General features: G+C 40.1%; 1 protein-coding gene across 3 annotated transcripts in view; it reads left to right on the forward strand.

The window, feature by feature from the left end:
- Positions 1 to 23906, forward strand: part of slc1a1 (solute carrier family 1 member 1) — a 42845-nt gene that overhangs the window by 1085 nt on the left and 17854 nt on the right. For 2 of the 3 annotated variants that reach the window (XM_088347624.1, XM_088347625.1), the window contains 6 exons: positions 15916 to 16056; positions 17482 to 17574; positions 18167 to 18281; positions 20597 to 20639; positions 20711 to 20809; positions 23541 to 23725. In XM_088347624.1, the coding sequence (XP_088203750.1) occupies positions 15916 to 16056; positions 17482 to 17574; positions 18167 to 18281; positions 20597 to 20639; positions 20711 to 20809; positions 23541 to 23725 (676 nt within the window). Of the gene's footprint in view, positions 1 to 10537; positions 10805 to 15915; positions 16057 to 17481; positions 17575 to 18166; positions 18282 to 20596; positions 20640 to 20710; positions 20810 to 23540; positions 23726 to 23906 lie in introns of those variants that run through there. The other variant, XM_088347623.1, reaches the window with a different exon arrangement.

Below are 23906 nucleotides of genomic sequence, written 5' to 3' on the forward strand. Positions count from 1 at the left end.
GAACCAGCTGAACACTTCTTTGCTATTGGGATCACCAGAAGACCGGCACTTTCAGAACGTAGGCTTCGGACCGGGACATAGGGGGAAATCAGATCTGAAAGATAAGAGGGAGCAAGTCCATGTATGATTTTGTATAATACTAAAAGAACCTTGAAATCACATCTAAGGCTAACTGGGAGCCAATGCAGGTTAGCCAAAATCGGTGCGATGTGATCGGACTTTTTTGTCCTAGTTAAAAGCCTTGCTGCGGCATTTTGTACCATTTGCTGAGTTTTCGGCAATGCAAAATTATTCTTCACTTTTGAATGAATTGACTCATGTACAATTGCAAAGGTTGTAGGGCCTACAAACGTCATTTGTTTTTACAATTCTTTCACAAGATTTCCAATTCTTTTATTCCTGGTATCTTTTGTCGCATAATACTGACATTATTTAGTCGGTTGCACGATACAAAACTGTATTTAATTACATTTAATTACATTTTTAGTGGAAGTACAATGTTGGAAATTATCTGAATGCAACACAAAATATTTCCCTGTTTTTTTTCCATTTTTTTTTTAATTCCTTTAAAAAAATCTCATCGTGTTTATTTTTTCCTAGCTGTTACTTTTTTCTTTTTGTTCTCTATTAACTTGTTTTCTTTTGTTTATTTCTTTTCCTTTTTCTGGCTTTTTTCCTGAATTTTTCCTTCTTTTTTCTCTTCCTTTCTTTTGTTTCTTTTTTCTCAGCTTTTCACTACTTTTTCATTTTGGTATTTTTTTCTTTTTTGTTCTATTCCCCCCTTCCTTTAAGTCATTTTGTGCACAATCTTACATAATATTTGGTCGTGTAGGGATTAAAGAAGCAAAAACAACCTGAAGAGCCGTTTAGGACCCGAAAGAGCCGGTTCTCTTTAGTGAGCCGAGCCGAAGAAGCCGGTTCTCGAAAAATTACTGACTTTACTTTTCAACTTTGTTCGACATTGACTTGAAAATACCGCATTTAGAACACAGCGTCAGGGGAACCTGTGTATTTTTACCTTCATGCACTGTAAATTTGACTTAATTTGCTTCTTAATTAGCAATTTTGAGCCTTCATTTTTGTGCGCTGGCTAGATTTTCTTGTGCGCTGAGAATGTGCGGGCAGTGCGCGATTGCGCACGCGCGCAGCTTAGAGGGAACATTGACACCCACTAACACACACAACTCTGCTTTCAAAATGAAAATTTATTGCAAAAACACTAAACTTATGCATGAACTTTGCAAGAACTTTTCAACGCTGTTTTCGGTGGGGAGATCACACAATTTCAGTCACCATGCCGGTCACGTTGCCTGAGACGACAGCGTTCCTGCAGAAGTGCACAAATTGTCACCCCTCTCTGACCAGAAGATGACAATGGTACTCTTAAGGAAAAAGCTCTGTTGAAGAGTTAACTGCCCATTACTATGTGTCCATATTTCTCAACTCTCACCACACTGCTTCACTAACCCTACTCGCCATATGGAGCCATACACACGCGCATTCACTGGATACAGGAAGCAACACTAGGAAGTTGAGCTTCCTTGATGTGTGGACAAATGTCTGATAAAATTCACACCTGCCATCTAAGTGATTTATCATACTGAAAACATTCCCATAGGCTTGATACTGAAGGATTTCATACATTTTACTACAAAGAATTTTATACAAGTTACATTTATTAAATGCAATAAGGATTTTTCACAGAGAAGGCTTAAGGTCAATGACAGGTTGCTCCGTTCCGAATGCGAATGTTTTGTTTAGTTCTATTGATAACAGAATTCTGACGCAGATGGTGGGCGATGTTTGGAGAACAAGGCCCTGATGACGTGGAAGCGCTTGGTGTTGTTTTAAGTTTCTCCAGACGAGGTGGCGACGAGGTGGAGCCTACGTGGGCGTTCCTGGCCCACCCATGGGGGTGGCCGACACGCCGGCTTTAGAGGAAGGTGTGGGCAGAGAAAGGACTTCAGAAGATCGATCCCGAGGGACAATCAAGAGAGAGGCTCGACGAAGAGCGACAATAATTTGGCTAATTCGATGGAATTCACTTAGTTAAATACTTAAAGAAAATAAATCTGCCCCCGTGTGGAAATGCCGGTCTCTTGCCCATATTTTCCCGAAAAGAAACGAGCATGCATTGTTGGTTGAATGAAGGATATGTTTGGTTAATGGAATCAGATTACTAATTCGAACAATTTGGTAAATAAAACAAGAAAAACTTGTTTGTACATTTTGGCACTTAGGGACAATACTTCTGAAAGCAACGTTATGACGTTGAATGCCAACCAGTTTAGGGTGTCCCCTGCCCACTGCCCGAAGATTGCTGGGATGGACTCCAGCGCCCCCGCGACCCTACTGAGGATAAGCGGTGCAGATAATGGATGGACAGATGGACATTGAATGCGTTGATGAACTATTTTTACTAAAAGGAGGTGCTAAACAATACACACTGTTCTTTCAAACATTGCAAGCCAAAATGTAAGTATTGACCCTTTGCACGTGACATCACGTTGCCTTTACCGGCAAAACGAGACCCATGACGGACAGCAAGAGGCACTTGAGTGCATGGCAGTTAACAGGCAATTGAGTTGAAGCAAATACCAATAACCATGACCGAAGAACATAACAACCACTTTTTATCCATCATGATTATTTCCTGTGCTCTTAAGCCCGATTTGGAATTGTATGCCTGTTGATGAAGACAGAAGATGGTAATGCTTATCTGCAGTCAAACAGAGGGACAAGATTGGCAGTCCTCAAGTATTCCAGGATTTTCAGCAAACATTTTTTACAAGGTACGTTTGATTTATTTCCGAGCAATTAAATCTTAAGTAGGTACGAGTCACGTCAGGTGCCCCAATGTTGCAAAGGGCATCAACAGGTAATAAGCAGGCATCATCAACATGAAGTATAGGTAATAATAAAATGTCCAGTTGACAGCTTTCTGTCCCAAAATCTTGACCACGTTCTAGATCAGGGGTCTCTAACTGAGTCGACTCGGGGGGCCTGATGAACTTGGGCTGAATAGGATTTTCCACAAAGAAACCTCTGATAAATATGTCCACCGTTCTCAAATTTATACAGTATTTATAAATAAATAAATGAATATATATATATATATATATATATATATATATATATATATATATATATATATATATATACAGCCGGACCTAGGTTTTCGAACGCCTCTCAGTTCGAAAAATTCGGTTCTCGACCAAAAATTTCGAGAAATTCTTGCTTCGCTTTTCGTTCAAAAAATCGGAGTTCGAACGCCGGTACGCTAGGGTGCGATGCTGAGCGGCGTACGGGTGTAGATTGCCCCCACCCCTCGTGAAGAACAGTTATGACGTGCGCGCACTTCTTTTTGCTTTCGCTTTAGATATCGGTGAACGGAGTGGTTTAGCCCCTAATTATGCCTCCGAAGAAGGTCGGTGCAAGCAGCAAAGTTGCTACAGGTGAAAAAAGAAGGGTAGTGCGTACAACTATTGCATTCAAGAAAGAAATAATAGCAAAATATGAAGAAGGTGTGCGATTTTCCCTTCCTTCGAGGGAATAGAGCATGGCTTCTGCAGACCACCACAAAGGTAAGAAATCCTATTCATAATTCTTTTCTTTATCCTTTAACCGCTCACCACTTGTTGTGGAGACCCGGGTGCTAAATGACGTGTAATGAAATGATCTGCATTTCTATAGCGCTTTTCAAGTCAATGACTTCCCAAAGCGCTTTACAATGTGCTTCACATTTCCCAATAGCGGCCGTGCAGCCATGTAAGGCGCTAACCTGCTTATTGGGGGTCTTAGGGGTTCAGTGTCTTACCCAAGGACACTTCGGCATGTAACACGGACAAGCCGGGATTCGAACTGGGATCCCTTGATCCCAAGACGAGCGCTCTACCTCCTGAGCTACTGCCGCCCCTGTAAATGACCTGATTTTTTTAGTTGTACACGTTCATGTTAGCGTAATCTTTCGCACGGAAGATTACGCTAACGCGAACGTACGATTAGCCTGGGTTAGCTTCATGTTTACGTTCATGGTAAGCATTCAGGGTTTTGGAACGGATTAAAACGATTTTACATTACTTTTAATGGGAAAAACGATTTTCGGTGATCGAACAAATCGGTTTTCGAACAGGGTTCTGGAAGGGATTATGGTCGACAACCGAGGTTCCACTGTATATATATATATATATATATATATATATATATATACAGGGAGTGCAGAATTATTAGGCAAGTTGTATTTTTGAGGATTAATTTTATTATTTAACAACAACCATGATCTTAATGAACCCAAAAGTCTCATTAATATCAAAGCTGAATATTTTGGATGTTGGAGTGGGGCTTTTTTAGTTTTAGCTATTTTAGGAGGATATCTGTGTGTGCAGGTGACTATTACTGTGCATAATTATTAGGCAACTTAACAAAAAACAAATGTATACCCATTTCAATTATTTATTTTCATCAGGGAAACAAATATAACAGCTCAACATTCACAAATATACATTTCTGACATTCAAAAACAAAACAAAAACAAATCAGTGACCAATATAGCCACCTTTCTTTGCAAGGACACTCAAAAGCCTGCCATCCATGGATTCTGTCAGTGCTTTGATCTGTTCACGATCAACATTGCGTGCAGCAGCAACCACAGCCTCCCAGACACTGTTCAGAGAGGTGTACTGTTTTCCCTCCTTGTAAATCTCACATTTGATGAGGGACCACAGGTTCTCTATGGGGTTCAGATCAGGTGAACAAGGAGGCCATGTCATTAGTTTTTCTTCTTTTAGACCCTTTCTTGCCAGCCACGCTGTGGAGTACTTGGATGCGTGTGATGGAGCGTTGTCCTGCATGAAAATCATGTTTTTCTTGAAGGATGCGGACTTCTTCCTGTACCACTGCTTGAAGAAGGTGTCTTCCAGAAACTGGCAGTAGGACTGGGAGTTGAGCTTGAGTCCATCCTTAACCCGAAAAGGCCCCACAAGCTCATCTTTAATGATACCAGCCCATACCAGTACCCCACCTCCACCTTGCTGGCGTCTGAGGCGGACTGGAGCTCTCTGCCCTTTACCGATCCAGCCACGGGCCCATCCATCTGGCCCATCAAGACTCACTCTCATTTCATCAGTCCATAAAACCTTAGAAAAATCCGTCTTGAGATTTTTCTTGGCCCAGTCTTGACGTTTCAGCTTGTGTGTCTTGTTCAGTGGTGGTCATTTTTCAGCCTTTCTTACCTTGGCCATGTCTCTGAGTATTGCACACCTTGTGCTTTTGGGCACTCCAGTGATGTTGCAGCTCTGAAATATGGCAAAACTGGTGGCAAGTGGCATCTTGGCAGCTGTACGCTTGACTTTTCTCAGTTCACGGGCAGTTATTTTGCGCCTTGGTTTTTCTACACGCTTCTTGCGACCCTGTTGACTATTTTGAATGTAACGCTTGATTGTTCGATGATCACGCTTCAGAAGCTTGGCAATTTTAAGAGTGCTGCATCCCTCTGCAAGATATCTCACTATTTTTGACTTTTCAGAGCCTGTCAAGTCCCTCTTCTGACCCATTTTGCCAAAGGAAAGGAAGTTGCCTAATAATTATGCACACCTGATATAGGGTGTTGATGTCATTAGACCAGACCCCTTCTCATTACAGAGATGCACATCACCTGATATGCTTAATTGGTAGTAGGCTTTCGAGCCTATACAGCTTGGAGTAAGACAACATGCATAAAGAGGATGATGTGGTCAAAATACTCATTTGCCTAATAATTCTGCACTCCCTGTATGTATATATATATATATATATATATATATATATATACATATATGTATGTATGTATGTGTGTATTACTGTACAGAAGAGGATCTAAAAACATTAAGAATTAATATGTAAATCAATCAATCAGTAATAGTTTACGTGGGCTGCACTTACATGAAAAGGACAATGCATTTTATTTCACCACTGAATGCTGTTGTATTGTGTAGTGCAACCGAAAAGAAGTGCTAAAAAGAACAAATAAGAATACAGACTGCAGAGACTCCAAGTAACCAAAAAGCAGCACTTTCCTTTCACAAAGAAAGAAAAAAATGGAAAGAGAAATAAAAAATGATAAAGAACAGAGAAAAGAGAAAAACGAGGGGGAAAAAAGAAGGAAACAGAAAAGCCTGAAAAAAAGATAAAGGGGAAAAAAGAAGAGATAAAAATCAAAAGGAAACCGAAGAACAAAAAAAGGTTAAAAAAAAAAGGAAAAATGTTTCTTTTTTTTCTATTCAGGTACCCTTGTCAGTACGATGGTGAACAATGAGTTCATCCATCCATCATCTGCACCGCTTATCTTCAAGAGGCGGCACAGCTATCTTGGGGCAGTGGGCAGGAGACACCCTGAACTGGTTGCCAGCCAGTTGCAGGGCACACAGGGACAGACAACTCAGTCGCTCATTCACACCTAGGGACAATTTGAACCGGCCAATTAACCTGACATGCATGTTTGTGGAATGTGGGAGGAAACCGGAGTGCCCAGAGGAACCCAAGCAAGCTCAGGGAGAACATGCAAACTCCGCACAGGAAGGCTGGTAGCTAGATTTGAACCCATGACGTTAGAACTGTGCCACGGACGCGCTGACCACTCACCCGCCGTGCCGCCTCAATTATTTCATGTTATGTCAAATACATGCAAATTTCTCCACCTACAGGTATTTTAAAGCATACATGTTTATATCATAGTTAATGTGTTTTTCCTTATCTTTAAATCAATATTTTTTTTAATTGAATGACTTTTTTTTTATCAGCATAAGGCTCGTAGTAATGCATACTGTCCCTTTTAAACTTTCATATTAAAGCGGGGGCCTCGTCCTCCGTGGACCGCAATTGATCCCCGGGCCGCAAGTTTGAGAAAGCTTGTCTAGATGATGGCGTACAATAGGTCCAAGTGCCGGTAAAATGACTCGAAACGCATGCAGACTGCAGCAACCAGGCTCATCCTTCTCTCTCAAGTACAAGGAGACAAAAGTATGAGGTCAACATCACCCACAAGCTATTAAATATAAGTGTGTTTTAAGCTTAGATTTAAACTCTTCCGCTCAAGTTCTGCTGCAACCTTCCAACAACAGTGGGTATACTGTGCAAGCAAGCTAATTTAATTGTCAATTCGCATAGAGGGGATCTAGTTGGGGTAATACAAAAACTAACTTCTCCTTAGTAAAGGTCACATGATTAAGTACCTACGACCTGCAAAAACGTATTGTTTTTGTAAAGTGTAAGAAGACTGAAAATAGGAAACAGAAACATATTTAATGATTAAGACTTTACAAGTCGGGCAGCACCGCAGCATAGTGGTTAGCGTGTATACGACACAGTTCTGAGGTCATGGGATCAAACCTTCCTGTGTGGAGTTTGCATGTTCTCCCCGTGCTTGCGTGGGTTTCCTTCGGGCACTCTGGTTTCATCCCACATTCTAAAAACATGCATCTCAGGTCATTTGGGTGGTCTAAATTGTCCCTAGGTGTGACTGAACGAGTAAATGGTTGTCTGTCCCTGTTTGCCCTGTGATTGGCTGGCAACCAGTTGAGGGTTTCCCCTGCCCACTGCCTGAAGATAGCTGGGATGAACTCCAGCCCCCCTGCGACCCTACTGACGATAAGCAGTGCAGATAATGGTTGGATGGATGGACTTGACAAGTCACTAAAGTAAGCTAATGTTAGCCAATAAGCTACTAGCATCTGCTAAGCAACGGAGGGTTTGGTAACCCACTAGCAGAAAAGACGACCAAAAAGACAGTCCAAACTTTGAGCTGACTGTAATTGTGGCTGAAAACTGAGGACACTCAATAGCTTTTTCCTTTGTACCTGTAGAAAACGAGACTTGTGAGAGACGACAAGCAATGGGCCTGGTTTTTGCACTCAGTGTAAAATAATAACGTCACATTTGCTGATAGTGGTAATGTCATCCTTAACCACTAGGGTGGTAGAGGCTCCATTTTCTGAGGTGTGTCTTGGGAAACTACAGCCTGTTGGTGCCCGTCCCTCATACTTTAGACATGTTGAACAGACCTGACCGATGACATTTCAGGTCATTCTTCTATGGTAGAAGAATGAAGGGACACAGAGTCTCCTCTGTGTCATCTTTTGATTAGACCTTGAGGTGGCAGCCCCGCTGTGGAACTGTCTCCCTGCTGTGAAGAGTCTGGTTTTTTAGTTGGGGTTGGTGGGGGAGTGGCATGGGTACGCCTGCTTAACTTGAAAGTTTACCAATTGAAGATGGTGTTTGTTCAGCTATGGTGCATGCGTCCAACAGGACCCCGACATACACCTTGCCCAGGACAAGGAATCACTGTATAAACTAGCCAATAACAATTAAATGTGTTGTTCCGCAGCCACTCAATGAGTCAAATAAAGTCCCATTCACTCACAAAGCCCTTTATCACAGAATCTTAAAAGCTTCGAAGGCCACAATTACAACATCTCCTGATTTGAAAGCTATGTGAAGACTAGGAGAAACTAAAAAAGAAAAACCCAGCATGATGAAATTTTAAACATTTTGAGGAAAGCTTGGGCATGATGTAATCCCCAAAACATAGTCAACATTAACAATAACAAAAGTCCCAAACAGCCACGATGAAACTTCCAATCTCGATCAGCCGGTAAATGCACTAGACTCCAGATGATGGCATGCATCAGGTCCAGGTGCTGGTCCACTGATTGAAAATAGATGTGTTGTGTAACATCCGGGCTCTTCCTTCTCTCTCGCTCAGCCACCAGCCAGGCGGCACAAAAGGACACGAAAACAATAGTATGAGGTCGACATCAATCATACGCCATAGAATATAAGAGTGTCTTAAGTCTAGATTTAAACACCTTCGCTGAGATTGCAAATCTTAACTCAGAGGGCTTCGATGTCGGCTTTTCCTATCTTTGTGAAGTAAAATTAACCAAGCGTTGGATTGTTCACCCACTAATAGGGAACATGAGCTGGGTTTAGACCGTCGTGAGACAAGTTAGTCTTACCGGGATCTTGGTTTTATGCAATACTCATTCTGTGGGGTAATGAACAGGATATGTTTATTATTTTTTTGTGTATTTAGCCTTAAGTTGGTTGCATTAATTTAGTTATAAATAACAATAAAGACAAATCAATTCTCCAGCATCAGTTACAGCTTTGATTGCCTTCTGATCTGCACTCTCCTCAGGACTCCACATCATCCTTTTCAAATAAATACTAAAGATCAACTAAGCTGTTTGTTATATGCTCCCCTTACCTAACCATCAACACATTTACAGTGCCTTTTCCCCTCTGTAGACTATTCAACGATTGGTCAGAATTCCGTTTTGCAAAGTCAGAAAAGAATCAAACAATGTCAAAACATGTAAAGTGAATACTGTGTTTTAAATCAATCACATAGATATGTTATCTGACTGATACAGCTGGAATGTGAAGTTGGGGAAGGGGGCAGTAGTTGCATTTGCGCATCAAAGGTTGTCGTGAACACTCCACCACAGGGGGTCCGCCCCTCCCAGGAACCCAGAGCTGGTACACGTTTTACCTAACAAGGGCAGTCTGACTTTAGCCAGCAACAAGGGAAGAGGGCATATCCTAACAAGAAGAACTGGATCAAAATCCTGTACGGTCCAGACCAAGACTCAGCTCAACAAGCAGCCAGAGAACCTTGCCAAGTCAGCTTGATCAAGCTAACGGCCAAACCGGTGGGACAAAGCCAGCGACCTTAGAGAAGCCTCAAGCCACCAGCAGTCAACCTCTCCTTCAACACTCTGCATCCTGTGGTCCTCGTCCCAACCGGTTCTCAGGCCTACCGGCATTCCTCATCACTCTACAGCCAAGGACCCAAAGACTGGGCCATCAGCATCATTAACTTCGCAGAACATCTTGTATTTTCTGGGTATTGGTGTGACGTAAAATGGGGACCTATCAAAATACAATATCGTAATAATCAAGCCAATGTTGTTGTCTATCCGAATGGTGACAGTTTAAGTTCTCAACGTCTAGTTTTGTTTTGTTTTATTTTCTTATTATTGTTTTGTTTTCTATTCGAGCTTCATCAATAGATGTTTAGTGAAAGAATCGAAGATTGTGTGTGTCTTGATTAAAGTAAATCGAACTATCATAGAATTCCTCTAAAGTGTGTGTAGCCACCATTCAGAATAACTAAACAAGGTTTTTCATCCGTTTTCCAGACGTAATGATCTAAAAACGTATGTCGTGCTCCAAAAAGGCGAGATGAGTTTTGAAAAGAATAAACTCGGCTCTTAAATCCAATCGGTCAATAAATTGTTTGTTAGAATAATTTATTTACCACCCATATTTGCTACACCTCATATAACCTTAATGTTTCAAAATTATATAATTTTATCACGGATGTTCTTCGACAGTGTATTTTTGACCCTGAAAAAGATGATTTTTATTTTCCTTATTCTTCTGCGCTGGACTGCAGCATACAGTGGTATTTGAGGCGAAAGTCTCTCGGACACCTTGTGGGGGTTTTGGGGGAAACGAGGTTAGGGAGGGGGATATTCCGTCTTTCCTATTTCGCGCCCGCATGAACACGCAGACCTGCCCACAGCCTTCCTCCCCCATCGTCCCCCCTTTAGCTCCTTCGCTCACACTGTCGCTGGCCATCAACAGCGTCTGACGCCTCATCTGCTCGTGACATTCCGGCTTTTGTGTCCAAGCGAGGAGGGGTGGAGACCACCTTCGTAGACCGCAATGGACATGATGGGCGACAAAGAGCGGCGACGCCTCAGTTGTAAAGGATTACTGAAGAAGAACTGGCTGCTGATTGCCACGGTTGTATCGGTGATGCTCGGTATGCATGCGCATCCATCTCCATCTTATCCTCCAGCTTCTTTCGCTGTGCATACGTGATGCTTTGGATGAAGGGTGTCGGAGCGTTTTCCCAAGCCAGCCCTCTCGGGGTTATGTATACTTAAAATGTGAATGCAAACATCCAAACAAGCACATGCTCAATTTTCATTATGGTTTAAGATGAACTGCATGCCACAAATTGCATTTAGAACAAAAAGGCGTATACCTAAAGATAAATAATACAACCACAATATAATATCTGTGTTACCAGAATTTTTATCCTTAGTCATTAGGAACTTAATTCATGTAATAAAATGACTTTTGTTGTATTGCACATACATGTAAATGTTTGGCATTTCAACTTTTTGGTGAGATGTTCTCTTTGTAACATCCTCTTCAAATTCTTGTCACATCATTATTAGGGGTGGGTGATACCAAGATTTCTGGTATCGATCCGATTCAAATAAATACAGGGTTGATCCGGGATTACCTCACGTGCGGTCCCTTCTCAAGGTTTCTTCATTTTCCTCATGTTGAGGTTTTTGAGTTTTTCCTTGCCCTCGTGTAGGTTTTAGATCAGGGGATGGTGTAATAATAGTCTGTAGTTTGCAATAATCTGTGGTCTGTGCAGCCCTTTGAGACTCTCTGTGATTAAGGGCTATACAAATAAACATGACCTGACTTAATCTTATACTAATATATAATATTTTCTGCTTGGATGATCATTAATTTATTTGCACAAAGATTTTAGACACTTAGAATTGTATTTTTTTTTATCAATTCAGTATCTACAATGAAAATGTTAAAGGCGCTGTACGTAATTTGACATTTTTTTACTCGCTGATGCCACTTTCTGGCTTCAATCATCATTGCACCCTCTGTCAAACGGTATAGCAGGTGCAAGTACGTGCATATCTTAGATGTGCTCGAATAAACTCTTCTTTTTTCATCTTTTTGGGGCTTTCAGTTGGTGTTTAGACTGTATTTGAAACAGTCCTTTTCTTACTTTCACCATTCTCATGCTACATGAAAATATTATCGTGAGCACGAGCATTAAATCAAAAAACCTATGAAATACGTTGACAGGAATGTCATCTCATATGATTCAGTCTTTTGTTGTCGGATGATATCACTCTTGTAATAGTGCAGATATTTGTTCCAGTCAAAGGGAGATAGCTATTGGGGATTTCAGGTGCTTCCTGTCTCTAGATCCTAATGAATCTTAATCGGTCCTAGTCGGCGACTGCTCTGAATGACTAATGGGAATCACTGTGTTTTGCTCACTGACCACCCTACCCCATTTGCTGGGTAAAATTTAAATTCATCATCACATAAAAATCAAAATTGATATTGCATTTTCATTACAGCTCTAGTCCATTGAAATAGTTTTCGTGAAATGATTTGTTCTTGTAAAAATATTTGTTTTTCTCAGACTTTAAAGCCACCTTAAAAATGTTGTCAAAATAATACAGCAGAGATCGGAAACCTTTTTCACCAGACAAAAGCTAATTCCTCAACACATTTTATTTCACTGTGAGAGGTTAGATTATTTGATCAAATCTAGGTAATAATAATTATCCATTATCAATAAAAATAGGCTACTTAAAATTCAAATCCCTCCCACAATTACTTAAGAGTGTTGAGGCTCATTTTGTCTGTCATTTTTGTCCTAAATAATGGTTTCAAAACAAGGTGCAAGCAAAGTTCTTTAGCGAAAATGTCACAAAATACTGCAAACGAGGATACCACCTTATTAACCTTTAGTGCAGAAGGCGCCTGGCAAAGGAGAAAGAGTGTGCGTGCCCTGTGTATAGGTCCGCCCCCTCCTGCCCCTCACACAATCAAATAGTTCTAGAGCTTCTGGGAAAAACGTTGTTTTTGGTCAAAGTTTGTTATGTGGCTTTTTAACATGAAGTATCTCAACAATGAATAAAGATTGTTAAATGAGCTTCCGTATACAGACTTATTCAGCGATTTACAGCCAAAACGGCGTCTGTTGGTGTGACACCTTGACTATAAACTGAAGTTAAAATTGTGTCCTATATATAGTGGACCGAACCTGAAGTACACAGCATTATCTTGCCTATGCGTAAAGTAGCATTTTAAAAAATTGTATGAATTTTTTTTTAATTTTGAACATTAAAATAAAAACAGGACAAAAACAATGACTCGACAACAAAATAATGTTCACATAACATGTTCGAAAAGGGGTGGATCATTCAAATCTATTTTAACTCTGAGACATATGTACCCATGAAAAGAGCCATAAATGGCTTGCGAGCCATAGGTTCCTGACCCCTGGAATCAAGAAATGTAGTGTTTTTTAAAGCTTCACAAAATACAGACTTTATTCAAGTAACATTGACGTTTTACATAATTCTGATGCTATCTAAGAAGATTGCTGATAAGTTAAGTTTAGTAGACACTCAAAATAAGGAGAGAAGACTTCAATGGAATTTGAACTTGCAAGGAGAACCAGCCGGTGGTCTCGAGTTGCTGTTTTTGCGCTTGGGCCGAGTTATACAATTGGCACCCATTGCCCTGTTGCTTGGTGCTCGGCATTAGTGGTTGAAATTGGGTGGTTTGGTCACCTTATGACTCCCAAAGACAGGTATTGCGACACATCGGTTGGGCAGATCTGTCGTCGCATCATTTACTGTACACAGTCGCATGTGTGTGCATGGGAGCAGACCCCTGATAAATCAGGGATAAGGCGAGGAAAACGAAGTAGAAGAAGTAGGAGAACAGAGGAGAGAGCCCATATCTCAGATAAAAAATTCAAACCTGCCGTAAAGGCCCTACTCTGAGCGCTTTCATTTTGTGAAATCTACTGGATTACAAAAGCAGATCCGCCCTGAAGGATGTGAAATATAAAGAACAGCAACAGGAATGGCTGATGGTGACAGTGACGTAAACAGTCCATAATAGTCAAAACAACTGACAACAGTGCACAATAATAGTCAAAATAATAAATTGGCATCCTATTCAATATTCTTTGCAGGTGTCCAATATTAAAAACAAAATAAACTCTTGAATTCCAATTAAATTTTCTCTTCACGATTACGATATTTTTAGGTAGATAGCTTCATTTCATTTAGTTGACAACTACTGTCTGTGTAGTTTCTATTGCTGTAATTAACAACTATTTTAATAGTCGACCAATCACTGAATATTGAAACAATTAGTTAAATACTCGAATGATTATTATAGTTTTCTTAAATTTAGCACGATGTGAAAACTGATAATAAACACAAGATAAATGGGTACAATGAAAAATACACTTTTTTATTGAACATACTGCACATTCGTACAAAAAATAAATAAAAATGCTAAAAATCTAAAACAAATTATGCATAGTGCTCGGTTAGTAGCGACATGAATAAACCCCTGTTCGTTTTTTTAGGAACAGGGAAATAAATTAATTTGAAATTAAATAAAACATCTTTATCCCTGTAAACTAAGAACAGGCTCGTTAGCAGAACATTAAACCCCCCAAATTTTCCGTGTGCATTTTATAAGGTACATTCAGTGGTCAAGTCTGTAATAAAAAAAAGTCACGGTTTTCAACAGTTTGAGATCAAACGGTTTTAACCAGTGACGTTTGTCATTTTAACAACTAATGTTTGTTCTTTGGACTGTATGCTTTTCAGGCGCAGTCCAGCATAACACTCAAGCTCTCTTTTACACTTGAGTATATGCGTATAAAATGTAAAATGCATGTCATCAAAACCACATTAGTTTGAACGTTACTTGAATCTTACGAGGCTACAATTCTCCAAAACTTAAGAAGTGCTTGTACACATAGTTCATGTTGAGGCCGCCATTTGTGTATGTTTATGTCACCGCTCGAGACAAAGACGCTATTAACCACACACACTGACCTACTTACGAACGAGATAGGTTCCGGATGATCGTTCGTAAGTTGAATTTGTTCGTAAGTTGCTTCAGTGCTATATTTTGCATGGAATGTGTGTTTAAGGTTTATATAAGTATGTTTAAGGCTTGTATACATAGCCTGTATGGTTTGTACTAAAAATAAACATTTCATAAAATAATATGCTCTATAAGGATAAATAAAGTTGAGTTTAACTTACTTTTGGACGATGTGCTTCAAGAGTTAAGCAACTTCCTCCTCCGTGGTAGAAAGTGGCTGAAAAAAAAAGCGATCCAACCATTTTCTCAACCGCATCAAGCTTTCTTATTCCACTTTTGTTTTGAAAAGAAACGGCTCGCCTCTTCTTTACACTTAACACCAACCATATTGAATGGATGCTCAAGATATGAATCAATAAAAATGTCAAAGTTTTTAGCGTGCTGGAGATACAGTATATAATGTTTACACACGAACTAGGAAGAGAAAGCCTGATTTCTTCTTTGGGTAAATGCTGGGTGACCTCTCACAGCGCCACACAGCTGAAAGAAGCACTACAGTAATGTCCTGTACTCTGAAAAATATGCACACAATACAAAATCTAACTTACAGCAATGTCCGGATATTTTTCGAAATCCTGAAAAAAATGTCCGTATCTACCGTTTTTAGTAAGATGAATGTTCGTAAGTAGGGGAGCGTCTACATAGCTCATGCACGACTCTCAGCAAAAAATATACAGACGTAGAGATGCCTCCTGTTGGGAAAGCGTGTCTGGCAACAATAGTCGACCATTGAATTTCTTGTCACATTTCTAGATCGATTTTTTTCAAGAACGTCGACTAATTGTTGCAGCCCTAGTATTTTCATAACATTAATATATGGTTTCACTCGTACAATATACTGTACAGCCAACCTTTTTCGCATATAACTACCTTATCGTCGAAACATCATGACTTTACAGTGATAATACTTCACTCCTGTCACATTACGGATAAAAGTCTTTTAAAGTCTCAAAGGATTTGTTAAAGCCTCGTGCGCTTTTGTCATTTGTAATCGTTGCATTGAATCAAACCGGCAGTATACGAGCCATATGCAGTTGTTACGATCGATTGCTAATAGCTGAGTTGAGCCTTTTTTAATGGGGACACAATTCTTGTACTGTATGTGGACACCATTAGTGTGTCTCTAATTGCATTAGAGCATTGTTGTTGCATTAAGCCTCAATTTGGTTCTCATTGCAGGGATCAGTCTGGGTGTTGCGGTAAGAGAGTACACTTCCCTCTCCCATCTTCACAAGCAGTATTTCGGCTTTCCCGGAGAGATTCTGATGCGAATGCTGAAGCTGGTCATCCTCCCATTGATCATTTCCAGCATGATAACAGGTAAAAACATGTAGACACAAACAGAAAAGCACCTGGTGTAAATTGAGTGTAGCACCTATGCTATTCGGCAGAGGGAAAAAGGTACTGGACTAGTTCTAGGTTGGATGTTTGGTAAGATCAATAGAGGAAACACCAGAGTCGAAATTCTTTTGAACAATAGCTGGCAATTTAATGAACAATACAAGACAATAGATGGCAGCATGGCGGCGCAGTGGTTAGCGCATGTGCGGCACAGTTCTGAGGTCATGAGATCGAACTTCCTGTGTGGAATTTGCATGTTCTCCCCGTGCTTGCGTGGGTTTCCTCCCACATTCCAAAACATGCATGTTAGGTTAATTGGCCGGTCCAAATTGTCCCTAGGTGTGAATGAGTGAAAGAATTGTCTGTCCCTGTGTGCCCTGCGACTGGCTGACAACCAGTTCAGGGTGTCCCCTGCCCACTGCCCGAAAATAACTGGGATGGGCTCCAGCACCCCCGCGACCCTACTGAGGAAAAGCGGTGCAGATAATGGATGGATGTACAAGACAATAGAGAACATTTAACATACATTTATTGTCATTAATTCAAGATGTTGAATGAGACAAGCTAAGTTTAGTGAATCTTAGTTTACTAACCCTGTTCTATTTGTGTTTCAGTTTAATGACCGGTATTCCACTCTAATTTTGGTTGATAAGCCTATTAGTTGCAAAATTGACATTTATGTGTATAAATATGATTTTAGAATCAACCTAAATCGGTTTTAGTGTCGGAATTTAAAGTACAGTTCAAATTGCAATGATAATTCAAATGAATGACTAGAGGGTTCATCAACTAAGCAAATAAAACATAACCCCAGTTTGGGGAATCCTGAATCCATGAGTATGTGTTGTAAGCACACACTGGTTCAGCAGTCAACCGTTAAATGTAAAAGAAATCAAACTCCTACCGTGACCTTGATGTTGATCTCTATGATGAATCAGATCCTTGTTGGATTCCTGGTCTGGGTAACTCTCCACTTGGATCACCGAGATCTCAAATCGTCCAAGGAAGGAAAACAACATGGCCAAAACTTGTCTAGATCGGGTTTTTCGTCCTTTGTGAATCACACTTGAACCGGGTAGAGTCAAAATGAAAGTTTTGTCTGAAAAGGAAAGATGTGGCTTTCCAAGAAATGTCTTGCAAACGATTGTTATTGATAATCCCAAGTCCTGTCTGTTATTTTTGCTGGCGTGCGTATTCTGCCAGCAGCGATCAATGTGCTATTGCCTCTTGCTGTCTTTTTTTTTTTTAACAAGACTTTATTGAAATCAAATATTTACAATGGTGTCTTTGCTATCCAATTTTAATATTTATTTGACCGTCGAATCATCCATTTATTCATTTATCCATGATTCGCTTTTTAACGGAGTTTACATGTGTCATCTGTGATGTGCGTCACACGTACAGGTGTCGCTGCCCTGGACTCAGAAGTCTCGGGCAAGATCGGACTCCGGGCCGTCATCTACTATTTTTCAACGACTATTATTGCTGTTATTCTTGGTGAGTTAACTTTGCGTATTTTAATAACTGGTTGCTAACATCAACTTTCAACACACTTACATTTGCCCATTGAACTTTTAAATGCTGATTTAAGAAAAAAAAGGTGGTGGGTGTTTTTTGTGGTTTTGGGTTAGTGTACATCAGGCTCCATCAGACTTTTTCATCCGTCCCGCAAAAATGGGAAAATATCATGACAAAATATATGATAGTATCGTATTCTTCTGACCACAAGTTGCATCTAAAATCCCCGATTTGGCCAGTAATTTGAAAGTCCGCCTTATTACCCAGTGCTTGAGGTAAGAGCTTAAGCCCAAACCAGACCCAACCCCTCACCAAATTTTGGATCGGACCTTGACGGTTAACCATTACATTTGGGTTCGAGCCAGCCGGGCTTCTCTTTTACTGACTTAAAAAAAAAAAAAATCTCCACCCGTCATTGTTCTCTGTTCCTTTTTCTTTGTGGAGGATCCGCGCAATGGATTCCGTACCGGGGCGAGGTGGAGACGGAATCTATCGCGCAGATCCACCAGAGTAAATGGTGAAATAACGGCAAGTGAAAATAATAGAGGGAATCACCCTGGATCTTTCTCAGGCATTATTTTGGTGATGACCATCAAGCCCGGAGTGTCCCAAACGGCGCAGTTCATTGACAGAGCTGGAACCACGCCTAATGTGACCACCATTGACACATTGCTGGACCTCCTCAGGTGAACATTTACATGGTTTTCCTTAAACTACAAATAAATGTACGTACGGTATATGATTTCTATGTCGTTATCAGGAAGAATTTATATCACCTTAAGAGTAGAGAAATTCCTTGTTTTTCATGCAGGGTCGCATTCCAATAGGACCCGCGATAGGTTAAATCCGAAATAAAAAAGACATTTTTAACAGCAATTAAGCATATTCAAGCATATCTGACAATATGACGTTTTAACAATTTTTAACATTTTTAACAGCAATTAAACACACAATTTAATTATGTCATATCCCAACAATATGAGTTTTTAACTACTCTATTGAACATTAAAAACTAATAACAAAACCTTTTTACAGTCTCAAGCCTTTTTTAACATAAAAAGGTACTGTACTGTACTGTAAGTTTAAGGTTTAGTAGACACCCAAAATAAGGAGAGAAGACATCAATGCAAAGAAAACAGTGGAGCCTTAATCTATGATAAGTAATTCCAACCTGTTCCAAAGGCCATCCCACGAGCCCTTTTTTATTATTATTTATCTCCCAGGTTACAAAAACAAATTCACCCTAAATGGTGTGGGATACAAAAAACAGCAACATGATTGGCCGACAGTGACAATAACAAAAATAGTTGATAAATGTCAAAACAACAACCAAGAAATTACCCACTTATACATTTAAAATCCCAACATGTATAGTATTTTCAATCACAGTCTTTTTTAATTTTTTCTTTTTTGTGACACATTCATTCATTATTTCATTCATTTTCCAAACCGCTTATTCTCGCTGGGGTCTCATTTTTGAATGAATCTTAAAGAGACATTAATTTAAATGCAAAGGTATGTATTACATTTTATTTGAACTTTTAATCATTAAATACTCATTATATCATAAGTCAAAAAGTTATCATTATTTAAAAAACGTATTTAAGTTTTGTACATTATACGTACCTTTTATTTACAAAGTTTGGAGGTCTTTAATTTGTTATTGCGCTGACGTGCTACATGGAACGCTACTTTTGTTTCTAAATGATCAAAGCTGAGAGCAAAAGTTTTTTTTAAAGAAACAACATGGGAAAGCTACAATTTTCGTAGCATATACTTTAGATTCATTGTAAACCTGATAAGTAAAACGTCGAGAAACATTAGAGTGGAGTATTTTTAATGTTAATGTTAAAAATAGTCTATCGTGTATTAGATTTATGCCCGGATGTAGATTGCGCCCAACTCACTACACAATTTTGGACTCACTGATTCCAATTCCAATTGCAGATTCCTCTTAGTATTTTTTGTCATTTTTGATAAAAAAGAAATGAAAAATGTTCATGAAAGAAAATGTTTTATAGAAAACACAATAAAAGGAATTTCAAAGTCCTAATGCAATAGATCTGCCTTCTTTGTCTGATTTTACGGCCACAACTGCAACAAAATACAAATATCAAAAGCTGTGGCAAGTACTGGTACCTCGAAATTTTTCTTGTTATAAGTATTTATTCGTTAGTAGTTTGTTCAGTGCTACTTCTACATATGAGCTTACGGTAATTTGTTCCAGGATCATGCTCGTATCTCGAATTGCTTGTGTGACGAGTGAATTTACCCGATATGAAATAATTGAAAATGAACTAATCGGTTCCGGTTTTCTAAAAGTATCCAAGATAACTAAAGGTCAAAGTTGATCCTTGGGTTCCGTGACTTCTTGCCTTTTTTGAAGCAGACGTGAAAGTTCTTCATGACCAGGAGGGATCTCTTCCCACATCGGCTCCTGGATTTGTGCGCGTGCTTGCTGTTTTGATTCCACTTTTGAAACGTTGTGAGAACATTATTCCGATGGTGCCATGTCCCTTTTCTGGAGTTCTTGTGATTGCAAAGAGTGTTTGCCGGCACCAAGTTGTTGTAGCTGGTCAGTTCAAGAGGCCGATGTCCTCTTTCATGGGTTTGTAGGTTAGAGCTAGTTCCACATGTTTTCCTCCCTGTCTCTATGAGCACTGACACCAATTTGGGCCTTCCAGTCACCTTGCAGGATGATGATAGCTTTCTTTGATCCTTTGTCTATGACGTCTGGAACCTGGGCATAAAAGTCCTCAGTTTCTTCGTCACTGTGTTTTAAGTTTGGTGCATAGACCTGGATGACTGTGCTGTAGAATGGCGAGTCATTTATCTGTCGAAAAAATAAAAATAAAAAAAAAGTGAAAAACAGTTATTAGTACCCTTGTTTGGCTATGTTCTCTCAGAGGGCACTGTAAATCTCAGATATGTAAATTTTCATGTGAAATGACACATGGTAGGTATGATTGTATTTGTAACTGTAATTGTTTCTTATGAACAGAAACATGTTTCCAGAAAACTTGGTGCAAGCTTGTTTCCAACAGGTAAGAAAAGGGACACCAGGAGGTTCATCTGAGATCATGAGCAACTAACGCTAACACAAGTCTCATTGCAGTACAAAACCAAGCGCAAGGAGTTTGAGCCCCCTCAGAGGGATCCGGTCACAAACACGGAAATTCCTCCTCTTGCAACGACCCTCATGGCTACAGTGGAGGTAAGCCACCAAACTGACCAGTGTTGGGTGTGTTACTATAAATCTTAATTACAGGGTTTGTACGGGGCTTGAAATCTTTAGGAAGGCTTGAATTTTAATGTTTTGTTTTCAAGGATGGAAAAATACTTAGATTTTGGGTGCAGTGCTTGTAAATGCTTGAAATTGTTGCCATGTTTTTCATCAAGTCTGCTTAAAAATGCATTGCTCTTTAGTGGGCTCACTTTGCCAATGCATTTCTTCTTCCGTTGTGGTTAATAATTTTTTATGGCGTTGTCCTATGTAGTATAATCCCCCCTACGGGTCGCCCCCAAGAGAACAGGTGCAAGCTACGCCCAAACAGGGCAATCTAAAATGTGTATAAGTGCAAGTATTACGTATCAATTATGGAAATTCTTTATGGGGCATGCAACAAATAAAGTTAATGTTTTCCAGTAGTAAAATTGAATGGAAAGAACTTCTTGCAACTGAAAATGTAAGATAAATATTTTTACCCAACACGTAAACAGGGGCGGACCCTGTACCGGTCCGTCGTGGTGAAGAGGGATCTGAGCCAAAAGGCAAAGCTCTCAATTTACCGGTCGATCTATGTTCCTACCCTCACCCATGGTTATGAACTGTGGGTTATGACTGAAAGAACATGATCCCGGATACAAGTGGCTGAAATGAGTCTGGGTTCTCCCTTAGAGATAAGGTGAGAAGCTCAGTCATCCGGGAGGGACTCTGTGTAGAGCCACTGCTCCTCCGCATTGAGAGGAGCTAGTTAAGGTGGCTCGGGCATCTGATAAGGATGCCTACTGGACGCCTCCCTCGGGGGGTGTTCCGGGCATGTCCCACCGGCAGGAGGCCCCGGGGCGACCCAGGACACGCTAGAGAGACTATGTCTCTAGGCTGGCCTGGGAACACAGGATCCCGTCGGATGAGCTGGAGGAAGGTGGCTGGGGATAGGGACGTCTGGGCTTCCCTGTTAAGGCTTCTGCCCCTGCGACCGGACCCCGGATAAGTGAAAGAAAATGGATGGATGGATGGATGGATGGACGTAGACAGGGAGAGATTTGTCTCAAAAACAAGATTAAAAATCGCATATGAATATTGCAGATATATTTGTGGCTCTGCAAAATACATGATGCACACCCGATTTTTTCTTTTAATAGTACTGGAGAAATTGGAAAATTGGTGTTGACAATCCTTAAAATATGCTTGGATTTGGCCATGAAATAGGTGAACTAATTCTGCTATTGGCTGACAAAATTGGGTCAAACATTTTGAAACACCCTGTAGAACAGACCTCGGCACTCGAGGGTTACGTCCTTCTTTATTTTGGAGGTTTTTCGTCTATTACTTAGATTATACAAATTATCATCTCATTACACGATGGCAGGAGTCTTGTTTACAATTGGAACAGAAAAATCTTTAAAATCATGCAAGACATGAGGCCCTCGAGGCTTTGAGTATCCAGGTTTGCTGTAGAAGAAAACGTGTACAACATGTGGAAGCGATGAACCCTTGTTATATTTTTGGAGCTTGTGCAATCTTGAGAGCTTGTAAAAGAAACACTTAGCTCAGACACTCCATATCAGTTTTGTCTCTGGGCTTCAAACCACAACATCTCATTCTCTATTTCTTGGTACTGTTCAAGATGTTTCCATTTTTTTCATTCCAGGCATGGTTTATTGCAAAAATAGTTTAACAAATAAAAAGACCGAAATTCAGCACACCCTCGTCGTAAATTCTGTTCTTACGTATACCCTTGAGATTTATTGTTCCTGTATAAGCCGTGCCCCCTTCACCACATGCTGCCTGCCATTTGCAGCTGGTTACACACAACCAAATATGCATATGAGGTGAACCTCCTTAGACTCTGCTCAAAAATCCTGGTCTGCTTGTGACCCCAAGAGCCAAGAAGAAATCCACAGGTTCAATAGTGTTGTTGTTCAATGGTGTCGAATGATCTGCCCTCAGAGATTTGATATGCAACCCTAATGGAACTGTTCAAATCTAGGCTTCAAACACACTTATATCCTATAGCTTATGAATGACCTATGTTTCAGGTTGACGATGTGTGTGTATTGTAACATCCATTGCAGCCTGGACATCCTGGAAGGGGGTTACCTCTTTAGCGGTCCCTTCTCAAGGTTTTTCATTTTCCTCATGCTGGGGTTTTGAGTTTTTCCTTGGCCTCATGTAGGTTTTAGATCAGGGGATGGTGTAAAAATAGTCTGTGGTTTGGAATAATCCGTGGTCTGTGCAGCCCTTTGAGACTTCTTGTGATTAAGGGCTATACAAATAAACACGACTTGATTTATTTTATTTTATAGTTGGAAATTCGGCTTGGATGTGAGTATATATGGTATGGAGATCTCCAAATTCAGCTTCATATTCTCTGTACGACTGTATTCAGTTCTACTTTGTAGATAAATATGAATACGACCACCCTTTAGCGTTCGTTGCTAGCAGATCGAGGGTTATATGCGACAAGGTGAATGATGCAGCCGTCAGAGGACATTGTAGTTCATGATTTGCATTTAATGAGTTGTGGAATAATGCAGTAACGCACCATGTAGTGACAACAAAAGAGTTACAAAAATTTATGAATAACACGAAGCAGTAAATGCGTTCCTGGAACGTAGGAATGCATGTTGCCGACAACAAAATGCTGTGAAGTTAAGGTGCTGTTTATTCATTCACTTCATTAGGGGAGACAACCATAATTGTTTGTGTTTGTCGTTGTCAGAACATCACAAAAGATTACAAAATCAGTGGCTCTTACTCAGACGGAATCAACGTTTTGGGCCTCATCGTGTTCTGTGTGGCGTTCGGACTGGTGATCGGGAAGATGGGGGAGAAGGGACGCATCCTTCTGGAGTTTTTCGATGCTCTCAACGATGCCACCATGAAACTGGTGCATTTAATTATGTGGTAGGTCCTGCTCACTGCTTTTTCCTTTTTAAGATGTATGGCATATCTTAAACGGAACGTGTGTAGTACTCAGTGCCCCCTACTGGTAAAATGAAAAGCTTAATTCATTAAAAAAAACATTTCAGTATAATTAATAAGCAAAAAAAAACATGTTTACCATAAATTCTTTGCTTACGTTTGC

The sequence above is a fragment of the Urocampus carinirostris genome, chromosome 11 (assembly GCF_059441175.1).
Source record: "Urocampus carinirostris isolate Australia breed hairy pipefish chromosome 11, RoL_Ucar_1.0, whole genome shotgun sequence".
NCBI lineage: Eukaryota > Metazoa > Chordata > Actinopteri > Syngnathiformes > Syngnathidae > Urocampus > Urocampus carinirostris.